The sequence below is a fragment of the Falco biarmicus genome, chromosome 5 (genome assembly GCF_023638135.1).
Source record: "Falco biarmicus isolate bFalBia1 chromosome 5, bFalBia1.pri, whole genome shotgun sequence".
Taxonomy (NCBI): Eukaryota; Metazoa; Chordata; class Aves; order Falconiformes; family Falconidae; genus Falco; species Falco biarmicus.
The window spans coordinates 16,794,886-16,822,019 of NC_079292.1; the positions used below are offsets into that span (position 1 = coordinate 16,794,886).

At 41.3% G+C, this 27,134-nt stretch overlaps 1 protein-coding gene across 2 annotated transcripts in view; it reads left to right on the forward strand.

Annotated features, from left to right (window-relative positions):
• RELN (reelin) overlaps nucleotides 1-27,134 on the forward strand; it is a 298,002-nt gene that overhangs the window by 269,722 nt on the left and 1,146 nt on the right. The window contains exons 48-64 of one of the 2 annotated variants that reach the window (XM_056339923.1): nucleotides 731-908; nucleotides 2,198-2,391; nucleotides 3,494-3,750; nucleotides 4,519-4,673; nucleotides 5,467-5,681; nucleotides 6,377-6,554; nucleotides 7,990-8,165; nucleotides 9,480-9,586; nucleotides 10,013-10,255; nucleotides 10,727-10,902; nucleotides 12,554-12,627; nucleotides 13,467-13,628; nucleotides 13,969-14,126; nucleotides 14,876-15,095; nucleotides 16,075-16,272; nucleotides 16,680-16,778; nucleotides 21,726-27,133. In XM_056339923.1, coding sequence (XP_056195898.1) covers nucleotides 731-908; nucleotides 2,198-2,391; nucleotides 3,494-3,750; nucleotides 4,519-4,673; nucleotides 5,467-5,681; nucleotides 6,377-6,554; nucleotides 7,990-8,165; nucleotides 9,480-9,586; nucleotides 10,013-10,255; nucleotides 10,727-10,902; nucleotides 12,554-12,627; nucleotides 13,467-13,628; nucleotides 13,969-14,126; nucleotides 14,876-15,095; nucleotides 16,075-16,272; nucleotides 16,680-16,778; nucleotides 21,726-21,855 — 2,920 coding nt within the window. In that variant the 3' untranslated portion in view covers nucleotides 21,856-27,133. Of the gene's footprint in view, nucleotides 1-730; nucleotides 909-2,197; nucleotides 2,392-3,493; nucleotides 3,751-4,518; nucleotides 4,674-5,466; nucleotides 5,682-6,376; nucleotides 6,555-7,989; nucleotides 8,166-9,479; nucleotides 9,587-10,012; nucleotides 10,256-10,726; nucleotides 10,903-12,553; nucleotides 12,628-13,466; nucleotides 13,629-13,968; nucleotides 14,127-14,875; nucleotides 15,096-16,074; nucleotides 16,273-16,679; nucleotides 16,779-21,725; nucleotide 27,134 lie in introns of those variants that run through there. The other variant, XM_056339922.1, reaches the window with a different exon arrangement.

The following is a 27,134-nucleotide window of genomic DNA, read 5'->3' on the forward strand; positions in this document are numbered from 1 at the left end:
CCTGCAAAGCTAACAAACATCAACCAGATCCCCCCAGATTTATCTGTCTGGCAACAGAGAAATACCTTCCAGATGGATGTATTGCTTTTTTCCAGCCACAAATGGCAACAGAAATGGGAGAATTGTTGTACAATTGTGCTGTGACTGTGTTTGCTAGAAATACATTCCGCTGCAGAATAGACATATTATTGTGTTGTCCTCTATCCTGACAGCACTGAAGTACCAAGGCTTAATCTCCCTGGTGAAATCTGCATAGTAGCAGAACACATTTCCATGCTGTTATCCAATCTTTGACACATTATAAGAAGGTTTTTCAGAGAAAAAAAAAGGGGGACTATATAATGAAATAACAGGAAAGTACCCATCCACTAACAGTTTAAAGAAACTTAAAATCTAACATGAGCAGGACATTCTCAGGCTTTGCACATTCTCTTAGGTTTATCTCTCCAAGTACAATGTATTTGACTGATTTTCCTCTGTGCCGGAGTGTAGTCTGTATTAGCAGCTAGAATGAGACATAATACTAGCCTTCCTAAAGGCATTTTTTTCATGTTAACTACAAAAAGTGGCAGATGTTTGAAACCCCCATACACCAGTTGTGTGCTAGCAAATGATGCAGACAGCCTCTACGCGGAGTAAGATGGCACCTTAATGTGGAATAACACGGCACTGATTAAACCTCTGTGCAGAGCTTTTGCCAGCTGAATTTTGCATTTGCTTTCCTCTGCAGCTGCGATGAGCACTGGGGTGGGCTGTACTGTGACGAGCCAGAGACCCCCCTTCCGACACAACTGAAAGATAACTTCAACCGCTCGCCATCTAACCAGAACTGGCTGACAGTGAATGGGGGCAAACTGAGCACGGTCTGCGGCGCTGTAGCCTCTGGGATGGCTCTTCACTTCAGCGGGGTGTGTGTTCAGCACAGGGGCCAGCTGGCTCCATTCGACAGTATAAATGGGACTGATTTAAAAAGTTAAATAAATAGGAAGGTGTTAAAAAATATCAGCATAACATATTAAACACATAACATACAAAAAACCCCTTATATTCTTTTCCCAGCTTAAGGTCAAAGTCAGACAGGTCCTACAGACTAGGGCCAGCCAGAAACACTCCAGGAAAGCAGATACCATGTTCCTGCTGCAGCCAGGAAAATGAGATATAGCATGTGTGCCGCCTCAAAAGAGCTGTGGAGGGGCCTTTGGAGGTGGAGCTGATAGACTAAAGCACAGTCCAAATATGTAGACACTCAATTCCACTCACTCGTAATAGGCTCCTGATAGCATTTAGAACTTCCAGAGACAAGACTTTGGTGCAGCTTCTAATCAGACCACAGAGGTAAATTAATAACTAAGTATTTGCATGTGTATAACTTGCATTGGTCATTGAAAATACATCCCTGTGTAGCCTCATTCTTCAGATACTTCATTGTTGGGGTTTTTTTCCCAGAAAAGTAAGCTGAGTAAGCTCAGACTAAAATTTCCTGGTTTAGCTGCATACATAGGTATTTAATCCAGACTGCTGCTGAACTACAGTTTGCTTACAGATAACCTTGTGATTATAAAAATGACAGAATAGTATTTTATAAACATGCAAAACATATCCTTGTAGATCAGCTCCATGCAAATATATTACTAGGTTCAAACTGATGCAAGTTTTCAAAATAAACTGACAGAAGTATTACATTTCCACTTCCTTCCAGTAGGACTAAGTAGGTACCACTAACTAATAGACTAAGCAACATGAAATATGTAAGGGATTATGGAAAAACAAATTATTAAAACTGCTGTGCCATTTGATGCTTTGCATAAATTGAGTCATTAGCACATAATCAGTGATTCATTAATTCTGCCTGGAAAACCTTATATTTTACACCAGGGGCATGGATTTTTATAACTCTTGTATTCAGAAGAAAGGTGAATACCATTCTTGATACTGAATGTTGTAAAGCTGTAGGTACAAGTAGCAACATGTATGAATACACAACAGGAATTTTTAAATTGCAACGCAACTGAAATTATGTCCTCAGGGAAGAACATTTATTGTTCTGTTGTAGCTTTACCTTTTTTATAATTAGTATAATTTTGTACAATTTTGAAAGTTCTACAATGTGAAGTTAAATTAACAGTGACTGCATAGTCTAATACTTTGTTGTGTTTGTAAGTTTTGCCAGCCAACGTATTTTTTCATCACTTTTAAGGGCTGCAGCCGTATGTTAGTTACAGTGGATTTGAACCTCACCAGTGCAGAATTCATCCAGTTTTATTTCATGTATGGATGTCTGATAACTCCTAATAACCGCAACCAAGGAGTGCTGCTGGAGTATTCTGTGAATGGTGGAATCACCTGGAGCCTCTTAATGGAAATTTTCTATGATCAATTCAGCAAGCCTGGGTTTGTAGATACCTTCTTCTGGCTATAACATTTCCTGTACTAAAGTAAGGTGGTCTTAAATGTTTCTTAAGAACCTGTGGGACATATTACTGCTGTCGTTTGGATGTCATATCTTTTAAGAGTTTAGCCTGCCCAGTCCTGCAAGCGTTTATGAATGGCCTTAGCACATGTGCTTGAGCATCATCAGCATTTGTGCAGCTGCTAGGCCAGAAATACAAGGGTAGTAAGGAGTCTGTAGCAGTCTAGTAGATTCGTAAAGGGTTGCAGGAAGACAAATTAATAGCTACTGTAATAATACCCATGCTGTTCTTTAAGATACTTTCATTTACAATCTAGTTTCTTACTGACAAGAGCAGAAATTCATTGCTTGAACTAGTTAGAAAATGGTGTGGAGAGGAGAAAATTAATTCCTGCAGATATCCATCAAAAGGACGGATACACTGAAGATCTATTTTCAGATATTCATGAGATTCAGATCATGCATACGTATGGTGGACCTTTTCCTCACTGTCTAATCTAATAGACTCATAGAAAATGGGGCTGGGAGGGACCCCTTATTTGTTATTTCATTTGGACACACCAATAAATCACTAGCACTTTAACTGGACAAGAGATTTAAGTGTACTATCATCTACCGTTGGAATGGAAATAAGAAAACGGTACTCAAACAGCAGATAGCTGAATGGCTCCAGGTTGAAAATAGCAATCTTAATTTTACTTCAGCATTCTCCTTCTTAACATTTCCCTTAAGACCTTATGGTCATACCCCACTTGCTAATCTAGACCATTGCATTTGGTCCCATAAGCAGAGTTGGAGCACACAACGTTGCTCAAACCATGTCACAGTGGCTGCTGACCCTTCCCACCTCACTCTGAGACCCTGTCCCAGGGATGACATTGGGAGTAATAGGGAAGGTTTTTGTTTCAGCCGTTTCCTGTAGGGGAACATAGGCTAGATCACCCAGTCTTTTCCTTCTTTCCCAGCTTCCACATAGTCTAGGAAACAATGGGAGTGGACCTGGTCAAAGCACCCAGCACAGAGCACTGGGAAGTGTCTTCCTCCTGTGGCTTTCTTACAACTAAATTCCACTTTTTATTTCAGCTTTGTGAACATCCTCCTTCCCTACGATGCCAAAACCATTGGGACACGCTTCCGCTGGTGGCAGCCTAAACACGATGGCCTGGACCAGAACGACTGGGCTATTGACAATGTGTTGATCTCCGGCTCAGCTGACCAGAGGACGGTGATGCTTGACACCTTCAGCAGTGCTCCCCTGCCACAGCATGAGCGCTCCCCTGCCGATGCAGGGCCCACTGGGAGGATCGCCTTCGACATCTTCATGGAAGACAAAACCACAGGTAAAGATTTTACATGGATCTGAATTAAAAAGCAAGAAGTCAGTCCAGCGATTTCCAAATCTTGCTGAGCCTCTGAATCTTTGTCTTACTGACACAGATACCACAGACAATTCCAACGCTTATAGGCATCTCGTAATTTGTTTCTAGTTCACAAAATGCAAAATTAAAAGATGTAATTAACTCTTCTTTTTTTACTGCATGGATTTATTTAGAAATTAATTTATTTTCAAAAAAAGAAAAAAGGATTTTAAGGTGCCAGGTTATGCTAAGCAAGTTCCTTAACCTGAATATCTGTTTTCTGTTTCCTAACTTTTTAAACATTCTTTGGGGAAGTTACATTTTAAAACTAAATTTTGTAGAGCATGTATTTCTGGATGTTTACAAGGCTTAACAGCTAACAGTGGTGGGGTACCATTTGTGCAGACATATAGGCAACACCCATTAAGAAGTTCTCCCATGATGTCCAATGTAACAGAAGTTTATGTTTTGAGTAAGTCTTAGATCCTTGCTTCTTGAACTTTAAAAAATAATGCTATAATTCTTATGTAAGAGAGTAGTAAGAGGTGCTTTGAGTAATAAATGTGATAAATGTAATAAATATGCACATGGGAAAGATGGAGTACCGACATTCTCAGGAGTAATATTAAATAATTTTCATGTAGGCTGAAAAATAAAGCTATGAATCACCGTTAGTGGTTAACACTACTTTCTGTTCTCTTTAATTTATATCGTCATTGTATATTACTGACACTGCCATTTATTTTCAAGTGAATGAACACTGGTTATTCCATGATGATTGCTCAATTGAGAGATTTTGCGATTCTCCTGATGGTGTCATGATCTGTGGGAGCCACGATGGCAGAGAGGTCTATGCAGTCACCCATGACCTGACACCTACAGAAGGCTGGATTATGCAGTTCAAGGTAAAAGCTCTGTCTGCAATATCATTGTTCAAAAATACTTTTTGCTCCAGGTCTAAGAAGATTTTGCAGGCTGTAGGATGATGCATAAGCCTATGCACGAGCCATTCTCTGCAGGGAAATTGTTAGGCCATCCTCATTTTTCTCACCTGCTCTGCGTTGGTCAGCTTTAATACCACAGGCTGTCCTCAGAGGTGACGCACACAGCAGTTGTGTGGAAATCATGTAATAAGAATATTACATGTATACAAGGCGCCTGTTTTGTAACAGCTGCTTGGTAAAGGAAAAGCAGCTCCAATGTAGCCCACACCGCTCCTATGCTGTCATGCATTCACATCAAACCTGCACCCAAACTGCCCTTCATACACTGCTTTACCTACATTAAAGTAATGACCCAGCAATATATGGAAGATCCCTTTCCACATCTCTCCCATAAAGACAATCCCCCTAACATAACCAAGCTGACTGGCCTCCTGTGGAATACTCAAATCTTACGTTGCGTGGGAAGGGAGATCAACTTTATTAGTTAAGGGTACTGGGGTATAAGCCACAAGTGTCAAAACCTGGAAATCCAGAAATGTGAGCTAACTAGAAGAAAATGAAACTCAGAATATGGTGCCTATTCTCAGTCTTGGGAACATTGATGAGATCTGCAGATGACTGGTACCGTATCAGCACTGCTACTGCCATCACTTCAGGCAAAATTCTGCACTCAGTTTTCAGGTCCAGATATCTTTCTAAACTCTAGCCACCACCACAATTAATTCTATTTTGCTTACACTGTCTTTTTTATTAGGTTTCTGTTGGATGTAAAACCTCAGAAAAACTTGCACAAAATCAGGTCCATGTGCAGTATTCCACTGACTTTGGTGTTAGCTGGAGTTACTTGGTACCTCAGTGTTTACCAGCTGACCCAAAATGTTCTGGGAGCGTTTCACAGCCATCTGTCTTCTTTCCCACAAAAGGATGGAAAAGAGTAACGTACGCACTGCCTGAAAACCTTGTCGGGAAGTAAGTATGAATTCGCTACCCATTTTGTCTTAGTTTCAGTACCTTCTGAAAAACACAACGGGATACATCTGCCTATTCATTCTCTTGCAAGGAAGGTGCAGACTAGTGGCATTCACGCTCATTATGTATGCTGCATAATTTTATTTCCTATCAATCAGGATTGACCACGACTCTTGGTCTGAACAACCGGCAAAGTTATCCTTGCTTCTCTGTAGCTTGCTCTGGTACAGCCTGTTATGTTTCATTCAGGCAGCTGCAGTCAATTAGAGAGCCGATCTATGACCTTACTGAGTAGAAAAGTTAGTAGTAGCTAGTAGTTAGTAGTTAGCAGTTAGCAGTAGCCCACACACATGCAAACCATTTGTCTTTTTCTGCAAAATTAAAATCTCTTATATTCTTTAAATAATCTGTTCAGGAAGTGTAACCAAAATTGAAATTCTCTGGCAAGAAACCAGAATAGCTTTTTCCAGCTTCAGCAGTGTCTGGAATCCATCCATGTAGCATAGGTAGTACATGTGTGAAGAAAAATATATGGATATGTATAAAATCAGTTTCAACAGACACTGCCAGATATTACTTGTGGAACTTTGGAGGATAGTACAGTCATAAGTATATTGTGTTTCATCCACCTTTTTTTCAATTGAGCCGAGTTGTTTTATACACCTGTCTGTTCTTCTTCATTCCTTTATATCCAGTCCTGTGAGGTTTCGGTTCTACCAGAAATACTCAGATATGCAGTGGGCCATCGATAATTTCTATCTGGGCCCTGGTTGTCTGGAAAACTGCAGAGGTCATGGGGACTGCCTGAATGAGCAATGCATCTGCGACCCTGGGTATTCAGGTCCAAACTGCTATCTGACCCAAACATTGAAGGTAATTTTACCGCGTATTTTAAAGAGTGAATTTTGCCGTGTGTTTGGCTGAGAGAGAGAAGAGAGATGTCAAACCCACCGGAAACTGAGCTTTGATTCCTGTCAGCCTGAAGATACTGAAATCCATTTTCAATGCTTTTATTGTTTTTTAACAAAACTTATCACTGCAGTATCTAAGAATGGGTTTGTTCCTTTGCAAATAACACTGCCCAAAAAAAGCTGTGATTAAGTTCACTGTTCATCCTTAGATCATCATTATACGATCTAAATCACCCTTGCATATATGATTATATTTAATCAAGACCTGTAGAAGGATTTTCTTTATCATGAAAGAGCTTACTGAAGTAGAGGATACGAGAAAATAGCATGAAATTACATAAAATTAATTCACCTACCTGTTAGTGTTACCCTGAAACAAGTGAGTGAAATTTAGTTAGATGTTGCTAATTTAAAAGTTAACATATTTTTAAAATTTAACATATTTAGAAAACAATATGAAGGAACCGCAAGTAAGTTTAAAATGCAATGTTTACCATCTCATTTTTTCTACATCAGGTAAGAACAGCACAGGTACGTGCTCCACAGAAACAACAGGTTAAGCAGCATTCTGTCTAAAGAGAATATAACTGTTTAACTTTTCAGTTATGTCATTTGAATTGTTGTGACCTTCTGTTTTTCATTTGAGATACTAATCACATGAACAAATATCATCATCTGTTCGCAACTTTTAATTAGTAATGTATTCTTCGCATTAAGGACATTTGGGATAAAATCCTAGCAAATTTAGGGGCATTTTACTACTGTCTCCTTAAGGCCAGGATTTCACTCATGGCATTGCTTTTACTGCACACCTGGAGGTAAGTGGAAATCACAGATATATCCTACATAGCTTTCACTGCAAATATTTGTGCAGACAGTTGCGTAAATGCATATTCGCTACAATAACCCTAAAATTTCATTGTGGTACTGGTTTTGCTGGGGAAAAATATAGAACAGCAATTTCTCCCATACATACTAGATATATACTGGAGTGGTGTTACTTAGTCTGAAATAACTATGGTTACGAATTAGACCCATTGTGGTGGGTTGGACCTGTCTGGGTGCCCAGTGCCCACCACAGCTGCTGTCACTGCCCTCCCTAGCCGGGCTACCAAAACCTTGCCGTGCAAACCCAATACGCCCATTCATTTGCACATGCAAATTTTAGTGTGCTGGATTACCTCCCAAGTATGTTAAAATCTTGCCCTAACATATTCTCACATTCAGCCAATTCAGTTCAAGTGGCTAAATGTTCAGCCAAAAGGGATTATGTTCAGTCACCTGTAAAAAAATTTTTACAGCGTTAAAACACGCTTAAGTTCAAACATGTTTAAGTCAGTTCCAGTTGTGGTCGCCACAAAGGGTTAAGATCATAATTTCCTGTGCTTTACTTACAGACTTTCCTGAAAGAGCGCTTTGACAATGAAGAAATCAAGCCAGATTTATGGATGTCCTTAGAGGGAGGAAATACCTGTACCGAGTGTGGGATTCTCGCAGAAGACACAACCCTGTATTTTGGAGGTGCAACTGTGAGGCAGGCTGTCACTCAAGATCTGGACCTGCGGGGGGCAAAGTAGGTCTCATTTCCCTGTCATTTTGATGTAGAACTCTGTTAAACACTGACAAAGCAGCAGATGACATAGCCTGTGGCTCAGGGAATTCCTAGGCCACCACGAGCATAGCACTACCTCAGACAGGCGCTAATGAGATTGTGATTCTCGAGGCACTAACACTTTCAGCTGAGTCACGGAGAGCGCAGATCACCCTCGCACAGTGGAAAGAGTCTGTCATGTCCAGGTGAAGCAGCAGGTCCCCTTCCCCAGGAATATCCTTGAGTCAGCAACGCCTGTCTTGCAAAGAGGCGAGATAGCACAGTTCCCTGAGCATTACTGCCTCTACCCCGGGAGGCACCAGCCGTGTCTCCCGTTTTGTTCAAAACATAACCTCTGCTGGTTTTCTTCTCTTGGGTGCCCGTACAAGACCCACTCCATTCACCTGCTGTGGAAAAGGATGGCTTAACTGAAGAGCAATGGAATTATGTCAGTTTAGATAAGCTAAGGACGTGGCATAGAAGACAAATTCAGCATCATTTCCCTTGACTGTATGGCTTCAATGAGGACACATACTCTCACTTCCATGATTCAGCAAGAATTCAGAGTCACACAACCTTTCAGGAAGGAAGGGGCCTCAGGGAGTCCCTAGACCAGCCTCATGTTCAAAGCCAGGTCAACACTGAATTTGGAACAGGTTGCTCAGGGCTTTGTCCTGTTTGGCCTTGAGAAACCTCCAAGGACAGAGATCCCACAGTCTCTCTGGACAGCTTGTTCCAGTGTTGAGTTACCTCACAGTGATTTATTTATTTTTCCCCCTGTTATATCCAGTCAAAACCTCCCCTTTTTTGATATATGACCACTGCCTCCCAGTCCCAGCCATCTTCTCCAGGCTGAACCAGCCATGGTCCCTCAGCCTCTTCTAACAGGGCACTTGCTCCAGCCCCAACTATTTCAGTGGCCTCCACTGACCTTGCCTTAATTTATCAGCTTCTTTTCTGTCCTTCACTGATACAAGGGCACCTTGTTAACTCATGCTGAGCTCCCTTTCCACTTGGAGTCCCAGGGAACTGTTAGCCAGGTGGCTCCCAGCCAGCCAGTCCCCAGCCTGCTGCAAGGGGTTAGTCCCTCCCAGGGGCAGGACTTTGCTGAATTTCATGAGGTTCCCATGAGAATTACTAGGCAATTCTTTTGAAAACCTCTGTTCTCTTTGTACGTCGATGTTACTTGCTTAAAAATGCTGGCGTTTTGATCGTTTTCAGCACATCTGCTAAAAGAAAGCAAACTCCTCAATTTGTGCAGATCTCACAAATGTAAATTTACACATTTACTCTTAGGTTTCTACAGTACTGGGGGAGAATTGGGAGTGAAAACAACATGACAACATGTCACAGACCAACTTGCAGAAAGGAGGGAGTGCTGCTAGACTATTCCATTGATGGAGGCAAGTACATCCTGCAGTTTCAGCTAAGCTACAGCCTTGTTCTTTTCAGCTAACCTGCAGCACCATGAGTATCTGAGAAGTTGTCAGAGAGATCCAAAATACTAAGATAATTTTTCATTGTCAAGTTATTTTGTCCTTGTAAAGTTTTTTCCCCCATCTACAATTTCCATCTATTGTTCAGGAGTTTTCCATGAAAACCTATTGCCTGATTTCAGTCATTAGTGGCTCCAGCCAGTTTGATTCCTTTATACGATTACAAGATTTCTCTTGCAATGGATAACAGTGGCCAAATACCCTTGGAAGTTAAGACTTGTCTATTAGAAGACTATCGCTATCACTTTTTACTTCCTATTATCTTCCTTTAATCTTATAGAAGAGTCTACCCCGCACTTGTTTTTATTACTAAACCTGCATCTTTCATTCTAGGGATATCCTGGACTTTGCTTCACGAGATGGATTACCAAAAATACATCTCAGTCAGGCATGACTACATCCTCCTCCCTGAACATGCCTTGACCAATACAACTCGCTTGCGCTGGTGGCAGCCTTTTACCATCAGCAATGGGATCGTGGTTTCAGGCCCTGACCGGGCACAGTGGGCGCTGGATAACATCCTGATCGGAGGAGCAGAGATCAACCCTAGCCAGCTGGTAGATACATTTGATGACGGTAAGACAGGCTGTGACAGCTAATCTGTTGTCTGGCATGATCTTATCTGAAATTAGCCCTGTGAGCTTGCAAGCACACTTTTTAACTCTGCAAATTTTTTATTTTGTAGACTAATGCTGTTTATATGCTATTCTTCATGCTAGTAATACAGGTGTATAAATACATATATACATGTATACTCAGATATGTACGTGTGTAAATATATATATATGTATATACCTATAAGAAAGGCAAAATTTTTTATTCCAACCCATTTCATTTAAATTCCTAACAGTAAACTTTTATTTAATCTTATTTTTTTAAAGTGCCATTATTTAAACATTTTAATTACCTTACTGTGTGTCACGACAGATAGCATACATTTAGTGTTTATATCACTGAAGTACTCTTTCTAGTGATTTTTTTGGTTCATTACTAAGCCTTGGTGTTTACCGAGACAATGCAGTAATTGTATTTAATCCATCTTAACAGAAGGCAGCTCGCATGAAGAAAACTGGAGTTTTTACCCTAACGCAGTCAGGACTGCAGGGTTCTGTGGAAATCCATCATTTCATCTCTACTGGCCAAATAAGAAAAAGGACAAAACGCACAACATCCTGTCCTCCAGGGAGCTCATTATACAGCCAGGATACATGATGCAGTTTAAAGTAAGAAATGTTCTCTCTCTCTCCAAAGTGAAGTAGGCAATGAAAAATCATCTAATGTGTCTCCAGAAATCATTCTTCTTCCAATAGGATGCCAAATTGGATGAATAATTAATAATGACTTTTTACTAGAATTTAAAGGAACTTCTGAAGTGTAGGTAATGGGAACCAGAAAGGTTGCATGTATGTTAAATGTCAAATTATTCTGAATGTCTGTATGCTTTGGGGGTTACTGAAAGCAATTGGAAGTCTAATCCCTTTTTCCTGGAATTACTGTATCATCAGATACAGTAGGAACTATTTTCTAAGGTGAGAACACACAGCATGCAGAATACGCCATTTTCCCCTCACCCGTGAATAACCAGAAAAGGTGAGGTAGACACAGGCTGGAGAAGAGCGGTATATGGAAAATGAAAAAGTGCTGGAGTAGAAGCACCCCTTCTACTTATTTGTGTCATGGCAAATGACCTAAATAATCAGAGAAAAATTTCTGAATATTTTGTTTTAAGGTAAAAATCTGCACAGGGCCAAAGACAACACATGGTTGTTGTCCAGAAATGTTCTAGGCCCTTCCCCAAACACCATGTTTTAAATAAATGAGCAACTAATATGAAAAAAGGGTTATCAAAATAGTCATCCATTTTCTTGTTACGGTTTTTTTTTTCTTCTTGCTTTTCTGTTTGACAAGACAGTTCCAGAATTTTCCGTCTTCCACTAATCAATATTTTCACCTTTTCTCAACATCATTGCCTGTTTTATATTGACTGTCCAGTCCCACTAAGGCACTGCTTCCCCCACTCACACAGCATGCCTGCTTCAAAGAAATTATATAAAAGAGGAGCCTGACATGCTTTCTACTACTAAATGCCAAGACCCCCTGAGGGTGCTTGTTTTACCCAGCCTATCATCTTTTTCCTGTTTTAAGACCAAAATTATGTTAACCCATCAGCACTTAATAGTTCATACTACTAAACCCTTGTTGCAAAGTTTTCATCTCCTTACTCTCTCCTCTTTTTCCTCACCAGTCACAGCAAAGATTTTCTTTCTAAACTAAGAACTCAGCTCTAGTGCATGGCTGACATTTGGTTTTGAAGCTCTAAAAATTTAGCTTTTTGTTATCCATTCAGTACTATACATTGGGTATTGGAATCTTTCCACCCTAATATGACACAAATATGTTTATTGTTTTAAATATTCAGAGTAATTCTGTTCTTAAACTGGATTGACTTGAAGTTTATATCCACATGTTTAGCATAAGGAATTATAAATCTCTCAGGTAATTCATGTTTATCATAGTGAATTATAAATCTCACAGGTAATTAATACATAGTTAGATATTTCACTTTCTGAAATGCCAAGGAGCTACCATATCTTTGTGGTTCCGACACAATGTTTGTTTAGATATTTAATTTGAACTTTAGGAACATAGTGTTAGGATTCTGCAGCGATGAAGCAAAATTAAATCAGTAAAAGCAGTATCTGAAGTACTGTGTCTTTTGTTTTCCATCCACTTTTGATGGATTGTGTCTAAGATCTAAGTTGGCAATCTTTTTTCTACACCCCATAAAGAAAAAAAGGAGAACAAGACTTCATTATATATCACATGAAATGTCTACCAGACTTGTTATAGCAGCCAATTTCATTTGTGCTATAGATCGTGGTTGGCTGTGAGGCAACTTCTTGTGGGGACCTCCACTCTGTGATGCTGGAGTATACGAAGGATGCCAGGTAAATGACAGCAGAACACATAGATGTAAAAAAAAATAATAAAAAAATCGTATGATATTAAAACCCTAGAGAGCTTTTCTTTATTAAAGCAATTACTTTGCTGTTCATCTGGTAACAGGATCTGGAAAAAGCTTGTGTGTAAGCACTGGGATTTGTCTACATAACTCCCATAAATTCTCTTTATTATTTATCCCACATGTTGACAGATTCATGACATCAAGCTTGCAGTTACAGTTGTGAGCGTGCTCCAATTAAAAATGTGCTTGCAGAAAACCACATTCACAGGAAACTGTTGTTTTAGTATGATACAGGACTATGTATTTAGGACCAAGCTGTAATGAAGGGGGAGTTACTTAACTCCAAATCAGTCTTTAACTAGCAAACAATTAATAACACTGTCTCCTATGCTGTAGTATATTAGTGCATTATAATTTGTAAAAGCAACAGTATATTCTGTGCTCAAGTGACTGTGGGTGAACATGGAGCAAAATCTGTCAGGACTCTTCTGAACACTTAAGAGACAGACTAAGGAGCAAACTCCTAAATAAATTATTCTGTCATGCCTGCCCAGAGGAGCTCTGGGTTAGACTCTGCTGTATGTACCACCCCCAAGGGTTTCACAGCACCCAAACGTGGTCCTGGAAGGTCCACCCTGGCTGCACCAGTGCTTCAGCCTCTCACCTCTTGTCTATTTGTGGCTACATAGCATGGAAACTATTGGCGACAATCTCTTGGGCTAGTTTAGTAACACAGGCAGTGTAACAGATCCTCGGAAATCACCTGTTTCCCTTTCATTTTCCTTTCAGTTGTTCTAAAACATTTTTTTCTGTTTCTTACAGGACAGACTCATGGCAGCTTGTCCAGACACACTGTCTTCCTTCCTCATCTAACAGCATTGGCTGCTCCCCATTTCAATTCCATGAAGCTACCATCTATAACTCTGTCAACAGCTCCGCGTGGAGAAGAATAACGATCCAGCTGCCTGATCATGTCTCATCCAGGTAGGTTTCTGAAAGGTCAGTTCACTGTGGACCTATAAAATGTCAGCTTTCTTGCTGGCACTGTTCACTTCGAACAACTGGTGAATTAAAAATGCTCCTTTATTGCTGGTTTTAGAGCTGATACATAATGAATGTTTTTCAGGAGTCTTCTTATTAATACAAATGGCTACTGCCAGTGATGAATCAGCCATTCAGAGTGGGTCTTTGCAGTTACTGAAAACATAGCCCCTTCATACGACATTTTTCATTACATCTGCTGCTGGCGTATTTGAACATCACTGTACAGATGTGTTTAATTGCTAGGTATCATAATACGACGTTCGGATTTTTATATTTGCAGTGCAACACAGTTCAGGTGGATTCAGAAGGGAGAAGAACTAGAGAAACAAAGCTGGGCAATTGACCATGTGTACATTGGAGAAGCGTGCCCTAAGCTCTGCAGTGGCCACGGATATTGCACAACTGGAGCCATTTGCATTTGTGATGAAGGATACCAAGGTTTAATTTCTTCGATTTATTTCTTATACATCTGCTACAGTCTAATCTAGCTCAAAATTAAAGAGAGAGTGATGTATCATGTCTAAATTCATCACTGGGATGCTTGAGTAACAAATTCTAAATTAATAATTTGACAGAGCTGCAAATAAATGGCTTCCACCCTTCCAAGGGTGGAAATGGCACTCCTTCCAAGGGTGCACCCGCTCTCAGGGGATGTGTACATGGGATCCAGGTGCTGGTGACTGCCACCTGTAAGGGACCCTGTTGTGTGCCCACCAGGACAGAGTGTTCTGCTGTAATCCTTCAACGCAGCTAAGCACATGCCTAATGGTACCTGAGTGCCCTTGATAAATTGTAAGTGCTAAGTGGGAGTGAAGCCAGTGTTTAATGTCTTCCAGGGGAGAGTCTCACAACTTTGTAAGATTGGATCCCTGCCCTGTTTTAGATGCATTTCCCTTCAACTGGCAGTTTGAGGTTTCTCATATTACCATCAGTGTAAAACCAGAGAAAGTGTATTGCAGTTCTTGAAGTTATACAGCTGTAAAAAATAAGACTCACAGCCTCCATTTTCTAAAATGAAGCTGCGCAGCAATGTGCACAATATTAATGGATCTGCTAAAATATATTCAGCCTGTAGTCACACTGTATATTGGGACACAAACTTGAATGGAATTACAATGAACTGTAACTCAATTTTCTCAATTCTTTCAATTTTTGTGTGTTTTATAACATCCCTGTGTCGTTTCTAGGTGACGACTGCTCTGTTTTTAGCCATGATCTCCCCAGTTACATTAAAGATAATTTTGAATCTGAAAGAGTCACTGAAATAAACTGGGAAACCATTCAGGGGGGAGTGATAGGGAATGGATGTGGACAGCTGGCACCCTATGCCCACGGAGATTCGCTCTATTTTAATGGATGTCAAATACGACAAGCTGTGACGAAGCCTCTGGATCTCACCCGAGCAAGGTAATAGTTTGAGCCTAAAATGCTCTTTTAGCAGCTCATGAGAAAGGAAACTGTTCATATGTATGCGCAGCCATGTGGACCAGTACTGGTGAGGATGGACTGACCTGGCTGTACCATGCAGTCAGATGTGGCTGGCAGATAGACGTTAGGGTTGGCAAAACACTTTGTGACTTCCATTTGGGAGATGGAGAGTGAGGAGGATGCCCAACAGAACACCGTCTAGTAAGCCAGCACTGACAATGAAGCCGCTGGCAAAGACTGGACACCGAACTGTCTGGAACGGTGCCTCATCTGATGAGACAAATCCCATGTTTGTACGTGCCTCCGCGACCGTTATGACTAAAGATGCTATTAGCAATTACGGATTCATTTTCCTGTTTCAGTCGTCAAACAGAATTATATTCACCTGGCAATGAACAGGAGTATCTTTTTCATCTGTTGAGGCTCTTTGTCCATGGATAAACAAATGCAGCTAGGCTGTGCTGGCTCTTAACAGAGTAACAGCTTTCTGGACTGGTTTGTATTTTAGTTGTCTAAAGCGAGATTAGAAACAGGAGGAACTGGCAAATGGGTGAGATATAAATTAGGCTCTTCCTTTCTTATTTGAACACCTAGGTAGAGTATGATAAATCTTTTAAGCACTTTATAACATTCAACCTTTATTTGCCCTTTTTTAGCTTTTCATACACTCATTTGCATGTTTATATTGTTTATGTATCTCATTTCTGTGCAGATACATAGTAAAATTGAATCTATTGCCTCCAACTATACAGCAATATGTTATACATAGTAAACTATTACTTTGAAAGGGGAGTTGTGTTTTAGAGATGTGAGAACAGTTTATTTTGCATTTTAAAAGTAATGATTCTTGAGGATGCTCGAAGTTTTAATAAGGTAACTGCAATAAAGCTGGAAATGCTGTTGTTCCTCTTTGAATATTTTTTGCATATTGAAAATACCTTTTCTCTCTGTTTTACAGCAAAATCATGTTTGTTTTGCAAATTGGAAGTATTTCACAAACAGACAGTTGCAATACCAATCTGAGTGATCCTAACACTGTAGACAAGGCAGTGCTCCTCCAGTACAGTGTAAATAATGGAATTACATGGCAAGTAATTGCACAGCATCAGCCAAAGGACTTTATACAAGCCCAAAGAGTGTCTTATAATGTTCCCCTGTGAGTACTCAGTCACATTTCATTACCTCTAAGTGCATGAGATATATTTCTGCTAAGAAAGACTCTATCTTTGCATCCCTGTGCAAGAAAAAAGGTTGATGAGAGGATAAACAAAGAAGAAAACTTAAGGGAAGGCCTATTAAGAAATTCCAGTCTAGTGTTTATTAATATACTTGAAAGAAAAACCAAATACTTCTTCTAAAGATAAGGGGGGTGGGGGGTGGAATTCTTCCTTACCTTGTGCTTTTTTCACCATTAAATGTTTTGCACTTAGGATGTCTTGATGTTCAGGGATGTAGAAATAACATTTTGACTTTGCTCTCCGTTCCCGTTGGGAGGGTAGATAAGGGATGTGCAAAACACCAGTAGTCTGGAGCTCTCACAGGGTGTTCCTTTTCTGATGACAGGGAGGCACGCATGAAAGGAGTCTTACTGCGCTGGTGGCAGCCCCGTCACAATGGAACAGGTCATGATCAGTGGGCTTTGGACCACGTAGAAGTCGTCCTGTGAGTATCAGCTTCACCTCATCCCACCCCATCTCAGAAAGCACTGAAATTCCTCCAGCATGGCACGAATGTTAAGCTCAGTAAGAACCATTGTGGCACAGGAAAGCCTTTGAGAACCAGTCTTTGCTAATGTTCTGCCCTGACTACAACTGTCAGCGGTTAAGACTGCCACGAAATAAATGGCACAGCAGGGGTATGTGTTGTGCATCGTGGAAAAACACAGGAGGGAGAGAGTGGGGCTTTATTACCACCAAGTATTGGTGTAGTCCTGTAATGCAGCAATGGCCATGAAAAAAATATTGTGCTGGGACACAAAATAGGACATTCTTGTTCAGTGCTGTGCTGCCATGTAAGGCTGATTTATATCCTTTCAAAGATACAAAAAAGTCTGCTGTATTGCTCTTTGCACAAAGTGATGTTGTTGTGCCTCTGAAAAATTTGTGTTAGCAACTAATGCCTTATTCATTTCCTTTTTTTAGTAAGAAGGATACTGTTCAGAAACAGGGTTCACTATATCAGGTTCCTATGGTCCGAGCTCTATATTCATCCCCTTGTCAAGATCTTATCAAGTACAGTGTCTGCACCCTCCTGATTCTCCCATTCTTGAGATGGGTTTCACTGACAGCTAACCCGTTTTTCCTGTGTTACATCATGAAGAGATGACCTGCTTTTTCTCTAACAATTTAGTTCCAGTAGAAGTGAAATGCTAGTGGCTTCCCGGGCGGGAACTCATCGCTGGCAGTGGTTGGCAGAGAGAGGCGTGCCTGCTCCATAGATAGGTTCAAACATTCCTTTTATTGAACAATTTAAAAAACCAGCAATAAAGAAATTAGGCTTGGATAACCTCCAGATTGTGTAATTGTAACCATGAGGTTTTTGAATTAGCAGAGACACTGCAAGTAATGTTTTGTAACAGTAGCAAAGTGAATTATCTGATTGCTAGTTAGCCCTGTTCTTCTTTCCACCGAGAAGCACCAGCTTGCATGGCACTCATACCAACCTCAAACCAAACTGGTCCCAACACTGAGTAACTGTACACGCTCTGCTGCTTTTACACACCTTGCTGAGCTCTGCTTCCATAACATTCAGCTTAAAACTTGAAGGAACAAAGGGACGGATGCGATTCCTGGCTCAGTTAATCAACAGCTGTACAATGCTGCATCAGGAAAGATATGGAAGAGTATGAACCTGCAGGAGGTCCACAGTGTTTAGGAAACCATGGAAAAGGGAACTGGTAGCTCTGAAACATTCCCAGGTCTTTCTACCTTGCAATTAATAAAAACAAACCAACAAACAAACCAAAAAAAAAGGAAAACAAAAAAAAAAGAGAAAAAAATCTGGTCAGAAAAAGAAGTTGAGCATAGTATTACCCATCAATCCAAGCACTGAATTAGGGAGTATAAGTAGGAACTGGACTGATCTTCAAAAAGTGATTCTTAGGCGGGAATATGGAGAATTTCCTTGACAGTGAGATTTGCCAGGTTGTAGACTAGACATACAAGCTGAGTGGTGACAAGTCAGTCGTATGAGATATGTTATACTAGTATGGAGACAGCAATAGAAATGCCGTAGCAAGTAACCACACCTTGCCTAGAGAAGGAACCAAATGGGCAGACGGTGCCTCCTCCCTTCTCTTCGTTTTTCTCCTGTTAAGGAGCATTTCTGAATATTGGCCAAAATATCAGGCTAGAGGGAGTTTCCACCCTGTTCAAGGGACACCTGATACAACCACAGAAGAAGCCAGATCAAACCAGACAGAGTTCTCCCTTACAAGTACTGTGAAATGCAGTGCCATGACAGCGTATTTCCCAAAGACCAGATATGGAGTCCCAGTCCCGGCAAACTACAACACGTGAGATGTGTTGCTCTCGGGAAGGGCAGGACTACATGCTGTGGTGCATCTGGTTTACATACTGATACGTGCTCAGACCTGACAGGCGGCTTCGACCCCTCTCTTGTGCTTAAGTTCTATCTGCACCTTCGAATTCACCAAAATACTCTGTAGGCCTCTTAAATTTTATTTGCAAGTAACCCGCCAAGGGTTTTCTAAAGTCTTTGGAAGGCTTTCTGAAAGGAGGTGCACTGTTCTTGTCAGTACTCTCACCTGTGTTTACCTTTAGCTCTGCTGTTTCATTCCACCACCTCACGCTGGTCACTTTACCCCCAGCGCTTCAGTTTTTTCTATGATTCTATAATTCTTCACCTGTAAAATGATGAGGACACTCGGTCACCTCCATGGAGCACTACCAGGCATACAGAAGGGAGCCTGGATCGATGTCCGTCAGCACTAACCCTAGATGTTCTTGCACACACTAGGGCTATCGGCATTCACAGCGTGAATACTAAGGATAGGACTTAGCTTTAATTCTTAATATTCCTTCAGTTTCCAGTGAAGGGCACAGTAATCCTGCCTGCCCCTGGGGAGGGCAAGCCCCCTACCCTCTCCAGCGAGAGGCAAGGGGGCAGTGTCCGAGTGCTCTGCCCTCCCACTGAGATTGCCAGAGGAGAGCTCTGCGGGCGATGGCCACCCCAGGGCTCTCTGACACGGAAGCATGGCCTGAACTCAAACCATTCACCAGGGTGCAGTAATTACCTCTTCCCATTAATTCTATAGTGAGCCATTGGAAAGTCAGTAGGCTTCTGCCTGGCTTGTTCATCCCAAAGCTGGGATACCTTAGGAAACATCCGTGCCTCCGAAATCGGGAGTAATTCCTGTTGGCACTCTGACCTTGTCTCAGAAAGCTGTGAACGTCCCTGGCTACAGGACCTGTTGATGGTCTGCGTCTAACACAGTCTGTGCTCGGTCCTCTTATAACGCTGCACTCCATCACCCACCTGAACGAGACTCCACGCACCTCTCTGGGCACCATCAGAGTTAGTCTCATGGCCCTGGTTCAAGTCCTAGATTTTCATGTTTGTTTGTGATCTGTGTAGCCATGTTGATGGCAGCAGGCAGATCTCTAGCCTGTGAGGTGTTACAGCGAGAAGCCGACCTGTACTAGGAGGTGTGGTCTGGGACATACAGAACTTCCTGGCTTTCCACACATCTCGTCTCGTGTGTCCTCCACTCCCCTGTGGGCTGACAAAGAGGTCTGATTTTCCCAAGCGCGCTAGGGTGCTGGCTTGGCCGCCTGCACCCCCAGATGCACACCTAGGTGCTGTGCCAGCTTTTCCTCAGCCCACTGGCAAGTGAGCTGTGCTCTCCTTGGGCGGCCTAAGGGCTGGAGTAAGAGGGCAAGCAGGGAAAGCACCTGCCAGCAGGGAGAGCTGGTCTGTAGGGATGTACCATTACCAAGGATTTTCTTGAACCTTATTTCCCATCCAACATGGGCGATGTCCCTGCTCCCTCTCACAGTGCTCACCCCAGGAACAAACCTATGAATACCTGCTTTCATGGCTCAACTCTTCTCAGCAATCCAGAGATTTGAAGTTAATTCTGTCACAGGCCCAGCTGCCAAGTCATAGTGCAGATACTACTTAGGGCTGATGCACAGCCAGGGTCATGGCACTCTGTTCAGTCCAACTGAGTCAAGGGCCATTATCCTCTCACCAGCAAACACGTTTTCAGGGTACGACTTCTTTGTTTCCTTTTTTGCTCCGAAGTTAGTTTGGTGGTGGGAAAAAAATTAATGCAGATTATACATGCATGCAAAATACCTAGCAGTGATAAGAAAGGCCAAAGCTGGATGCTTTTGTATGTTGCTTAAAATCACTCCACTTTTGGATGTATTATTTGAATCACTCATTAAAAGGCGGTGTCATTAAGATGGTGATGCAGCTGCAAATTGTGCTCAAACTGACCACCTCTTTCAAACAGGTGAAACACAATACCTGTTATATATTAAATTGATCTTGCCATCTGACTGCTCGCCAACTTACTTTAACAACAGTTGATGTCCATCCTGTGGTGGGGAGAGGATACTAGTTGTCAAGTTGTCCAGTCCCTTTTAAAGCTAGTGCTGATTATTCATTGTTAGTGCAGCATTTTTTCTCTCCATTTGTAAAGAAAATTTTGGGCACAACTCTCACATGTTCCATGTGGCTCTTCTTAGGATAAAAAGGTATTTTACTGTAGACTTAAGAAGGAGTGTTTTTCTGTGCCCCTGTACTTCTGCCCTAAGAAGAGCCCAATATTCAACACTGCATTTCATTTGCATATTGTTTTTCTCTGGAAGCACAGCTCTCAGCCTGTCTGCTGCACAGACACCACACACTTTTTTGCATGTGCATTTGGAACTGCCATTTCTTTGTGTACAGGGCAGGCCCTTACCAACATCTCACAAACTCAATGCTGGTCAAAGGTATTGAGAACTAAAGGGTAATGATAAGCTGAATGCTAAGGGTCTGATGTTGCTTTCTTTGCACCCCAAAACTCGTTATATGATCCAAAGGAATTTGACTTGTGCAAGGAATGCAAGAAATATTATTCCCACCTACTATTTTATGGTTACCTGTTGGATAACAGAATGAATCCCTCCATAGCCATCACTCCATGCTCTTCATTGTCAAGATGTTCTCACATTTTTGGCACAAATGATTTAGCGAGAACTTCCATTGCATTTGGTGCAAAGAATGTTTATCTTTATTTTACAACATTAAAATACAAATGATATATCCTAGCTCTAACAACGAGTGCTCATGTGGAAAAGCATTTTCATCTGCTTAATTTTTTTAGTAAAAAGCAATTATTTGAAAAATGCATTTAAATTAAAGTATCAACATATTTATTATAGAACTGAATTATTATTGAACTGAAATAGTTCAAACATTAGGTAATTATCTGAATATTCACAACATTTATGCCAAATTTAATATGATGTGGTTTGTGCTTTTATGACATTTTTACTATGTTTCTAAAAAGTGCATGCTGATTTTTATAGAAAATAGAAGTATAAACATTGATTTGAAATATCAGGAAATAATTTGTTCAATTTTTATTTTCAAAAGAGATGAAAAGTCCTATATTGCCTCTAAACCTCATCAGGGTTTTATGACTAATCACAGTGCTGCATGCATTGAAAGGCATTTTCTAACTTGTGTTGTATTTCATTGTTTGCTGTCATTGGTTTTACACTAGAATAAGGTAAGTACCTTCCCTGAATCAGTATCAAATGTACGTTTCCGTTATAGCTACAGCTCTTTCACAAAGTTTTGTCAGTGATGGGTTGGTGGAAAATCATTTGTACTCTGAGATGTGCCACATAGCTCTTGAGGGTCCTGATCATCCAGCTCTTCCCCAGGGAGCATTGGGGGAAGTTAAACCTAGCAGAAAGTGTTCAGCAGCTCACCCTGTACACAGCAGGAATTTCAGAGGCTGCGGTGAGAAGCCTCACTGCAGTGCAATGAGACCCACCAACAGCAGTCACCCAGTGTGTTGCATGGGCAACCTCTCAGCTCCAAGGGGGAATTCCCACTTTTCTCCATAATTAATGACCACAGAACTGAAGCTACAGCCAGGTAGTGTGCGTCAGTGAATCTGCATGGTGGCATAGCCACGCATGCCCTTAGACACACAGCAGGTGCCTCCTAGGTTGTGCTTTTGTTTTGTGTCTCTCTGCTGCTTGTTTCTTCTACCAGCTGTGTCACTGCAGTTAATAGATACCACAAACCAACATGGTTACTTAGCTCTGGGTTCAAATCTTTACCTCACTGGAGCCAAAAAACATTTGTCATTGATATGAGCCATCGGGACTTCAGTCTAAGCACATCACTTTTCTCATGATAGTACAAAGCATTTGTAATTCAGCCTCAAAATTTACCCCAAGCCTAGTCCTGAGAGGCATGTGTTTGCTGTTTTTGGAGGTTTTGTTTATGTTTCGTTTTGTTATCCAAATTTTTTTGTTTCTATTTGGTTCCTATTGTGCCCTGTCAACTAAAAATAAAACCACAGAAATAATGAATGATGTTAGTATATACTGGCTTTTTCACCACATATTTTTCATTCCATTTGACAATGTTCTATTTTCAAAAATTTTAAATTGCAGACTTGTAGTTCAATCTGTGCTTTAGGAAACATGCAATAGCCAGAATGCTCTATTAGTGACTAAAGACCCATCGTGACTTCTCGCAAATTGCTTTACTGTAGGTAGTTATTGAATATGCCCTAGACAGAATTTTGTTCTATGTTGGCTGCATATTGTTTTCACCTAACCAGTATAATTCCAGTGATTTCACTGGAATGTTATTTAGGGTTTCCTACATACATTGGAGCAGTATTATCTTCTATTTATTTTTTAATAATGCACTCAAAACTGTCAAACAGATTATGCAGTAGTTGCTCCTATTAATTGCTCTTCCGCTGTTTGCTCCATCAGCAATGCACAGATAACTGTTTTGGATCTGTACTTCTCCAATTCCCTGGTGGTTCGGTGAATGCACAGAAAAGGCAGAAGGCTCAGCAGATGCTGACCTGTCCGTTACACACTCGCAAAGCAGCCTTCAGGTTGCCACTGGTATTCAACAAAAAGCTCCCTCCACACCCTCCATTATGGCAGGTGGGATCTATTCCTAATACAGCTTTATGCTGCCTGGCACATACTGGGTGCTCCGAACAAGAAAACAACAGGAAAAGTATGGTAAAGCCTTTTATCAGTCTGTGAAAATACTAATTACATTTGTTATTAATAGTACTGAAAACATTCTTAAATCCACCAAATGCAAGAAATGCGTAAGTACTCCTGCAATCTATATTATATAATTCTTACCATGATCTTATAAAGCACTATCAATCTCTCTTATACAGTGCTTGCCTCCTACCAATATATAAAATGAATTCAGAAAAATAAATATAGACCTACTCTCATTTTGTGGATACCAGACTATACACACTATACAACATAACATGATACTAGAATACATAGGGTATATATATTTACCTATAGCAAGAGTGAAAATCGTGCCATTTTCTATAGCAGGCATGAAGTCTTTATGTGGCATCCAACCAGTAGTTGGAAAACCTGTCTCAGATCTTAGTGAGGACAAGTCTGAGCCATGTCAGTGTAAGGAAAAAAAGTATTTCATTCTTGAGAATTTAGATTTCTTTTATTTTTCACACACTGCACTGCTCTGGTGTTCAGTGTAAGACATAAATGTCTGCTTCTTTGTAACTTCTTGATCATCTTATAACAAGACAGAACGATACACGTAAAAGATAAGTAAATATCTTTTAAGTTATTATGTAACCCTTTCTTTGCTCCTTTTTTCAATTCTTTCTTTTCCTTTCTTGTTGCTTTTTTTTGTTTTGTTTTTTGTTTGTTCATTGTTTTAAACACCTTCATCACAACTTTAAGGCCAGATACAAAATGGTATCATTTGAAGTGAAATAGAGACTAGGTGCACCTAGCAGTGTCCAGAATGAGTCCTGAAAATCTCTGCTGAGCTGATGCTGAATGTGAGCAGACCAAAGGCAGGAGGGAGATGGGGGAACGCAAAGGCCCCTGGGCCAAGGACTATATGTTCCCTGGCTGTCCAAGTCTTGCCCAAGCTGAGGCTCTCGCAGCCAAGCTTAATCCTAAATTTAACCAGGTCCAGAAATGGCAATTTTGTCAGCAAAACACATTGACAGGCTCTGTTTGGTCCCATGTACCTAAAGTAAGGCCACTCATAGTTGGGCTGTGCTTTCTCCCAGGCTCCTGTATTTTGGCTGCAGAGCAGCCTTCTCCCAACAGATAGGTGCTCCATCCTCACTTCACGGTTCTAATGCTCTCCTCAGAGGTGAGATGTCACCTTGAGGGCCCAGTGTCTAAGGAACCACCCACTTCCCAGGCAATGGGAATGAAAGGGAAGGCAAGATTAAGACCTCCTCCAAGCCACTTTCCAGAGTGGGTTCAGGGTTATGATTTCCCTCCTGCCTTCCTCAGTGAGGCATTTGGCATTGCAGTGAGGGTAATGTTCTGCTGAGATGACTACAGGATCAGAATAAAGACTGATCTTCAAGGCTTCTTCGCACTTGAGCTACCAAGTGGCATTAAAACTATACAAAGTCACTGCAGTCACTCTCTTACACAAAACTCTTGCAATTCAGCACAGACCTTTCCATTTCAGATGAAGAAGTCAGGTGAAAGTCAGGACTAGTCAACCTCAAACATTAACCCCTCTCTTAACTGCCAGTTGCTCTAGAGCTCTGCCTTACTGTGAGGGTGCCAAAAGTTGTGCCGAGTGTAGATCTGTTTGCTTTCATTGTCACCAGGAGCTGGACTGAATTTCATTCTTGTATGTACATTCTAGTGGGGAAAAAAATATAACAATTTGCAAAGCCTTGGAAAACTAGTTCATAAGTGACTTGGACTTGCTTAGGGGTTTATAACCTAGATTTTGACACAACTGCTTTTATTCAGTTTAGTCAATCGTGTTCTAGATTAGCTGTTGAAAAGGGTGTAATTTTATTATACAGCGCTTTTTTTGATGAAATTAGCATACTACAGCAAAAGCTATCTTTGCCTCTGAAGGATGATAAGTATTTTGTAAAGTAGGTAATTATTCCTTTTTCCTAAGGGCCATATTCACTAAAGTAAGCTTATGCACTACAGAGGAGCGTATGTCTGATTACAGTATAAGTATTTACTTCTTACAAAGAAAGCTCGCAAGTGAAAACCTGCCTTGCACCCACAAATGGGAGACTTGTTGACTGTAATGTCTACTGCAGGCCTTTACTTCACAGATCACCTTTAAAATCTGATGGGCTTCTTGGTTTGAAGGGTCCTAGTAACACCCAGTCCCTTGCAGCAGAGATGCTTAGGCCAGGCATCCTTCTCCCACTGCAAGACAAAGCTAGAAAGCACAAGGTCCTAAGCAGGCAGGGAGGATTAGGAGGGGGAGTCAGAAGTTATCCTGAGACTGCACAGATTCACTACACCTTCGTAGCTCCTTTCCTCTGGAAACCGAAAGAAAACTGGGCCATGCAGTCATCAGCAGTTCTCCTTGGTGAAGCTCCTTCCACCTGTTGGAGTTGTCCTTGGGGCCTGCATGGTTAACACAGTGCTCCAATCTCTTAAGGAAACTGCCTCCTCTGACTGCATCTATGGGAGCATCTTGCATGCCATTTTTCCATGTGGAGAAAGGGGGTCAGGTAGCTCTAAAACCTAGAGTCTGGCAGCAGTATGTGACACTTTTAGTTTTTTAAAGTAGTCCTCTGATCGAAAGGTCTTTCCCATACCCTGGCACTCTACAGTGCAGAGCTCAAGTCACAGTCTCTCTTACAGCAATGTCTCACCTGCTTTGTATGTCAAGTGCATTGCAAGTGGTAGGTCTGAGAGGAGACGTCCTTTATCAGAACTTAAGAATACACAAACCTTTTCATTCTCATGTAATTCTGAATGCAGTTTGGCTGTAGATCTATGTAGGCCCGTATTTGTGTGCATGCACTGGGGGTTTGGGCATGTATGTAAACACACCAAGAAAAGGCACAGCCAGACGAAACTCTGTGGCTGTTCTGCCGTCCCCTGCCACAGCACAGGCAGTAGGGTCTGTGGTGCTGTATGTGCAGTTCTGTCCAAGGTGTAGGCAAGCCTGTATAGGCCATAAGTAGGCTCATACGGATGCACCATAGATTTTAAGGGCTCCATTTACAAAGCTGCTAAAATTTGGAAACTGAAGCTGGGTTCCAGCCCTTAGGAGTCAGATGGGTTTCAGGTGCCAGAGTCCCAGACAGCTGTCTTGTCCACTGCTGCCTTCTCATGGTTCTTTCTGCCCTCAGTGGAAGAGGTAGAAACCTACATTAAGTTGGGGTGGGTCTTGTCCTCAAGGTACCTCTTCCAAACAAGTGAAGTGCCGCTTCTTCAAGTACGCTGCAGTCAGGCTGCCTCTTGCCTGGTCTCCTGCCAGACGTGATGATGCTTATTTCTCAGATCTTCCTTTAATTTTGGATGGAGGTGTACAGGGGAGGGAAAATTTAAGTCTGGATAGAAGTGTTGTGCTCTACTTCCTTTATGGTAAAAGTGGAAGATAATGAAGTTGAGTAAAGCTTTTCTTCTGTTCTCAAGATAAAGCAGTTAATTGTAAAAGACAGAAGGACATCTGGAGTATAAAACGACTGTAAAGAGATGCCCTGTATTGAAAGGATATGAAGTGCATACAGCTTTAGTGAATCTGGCCCTAGGCAGCACAAGTTTTCATTAGCTGAAAGCTCTTAACATTTCCCTAAGATAATGAGTTAAAAATAAAAGCGAAGTGGGACAGATTCTCAATTGCCTTGTACCTTGCTGTTGTACAAAGGGCGCACTTCACACCACTTTACACAGGCTTGAAAGGTCATGCAAGGACAAAGAAGAATCTGTCCCACTAGCTCACTGCTTCGAAAGAATTTAAAGTACATATAAAAGAAACTGACACTCTTCTCTTCCTCCGTCCTTTGATTTT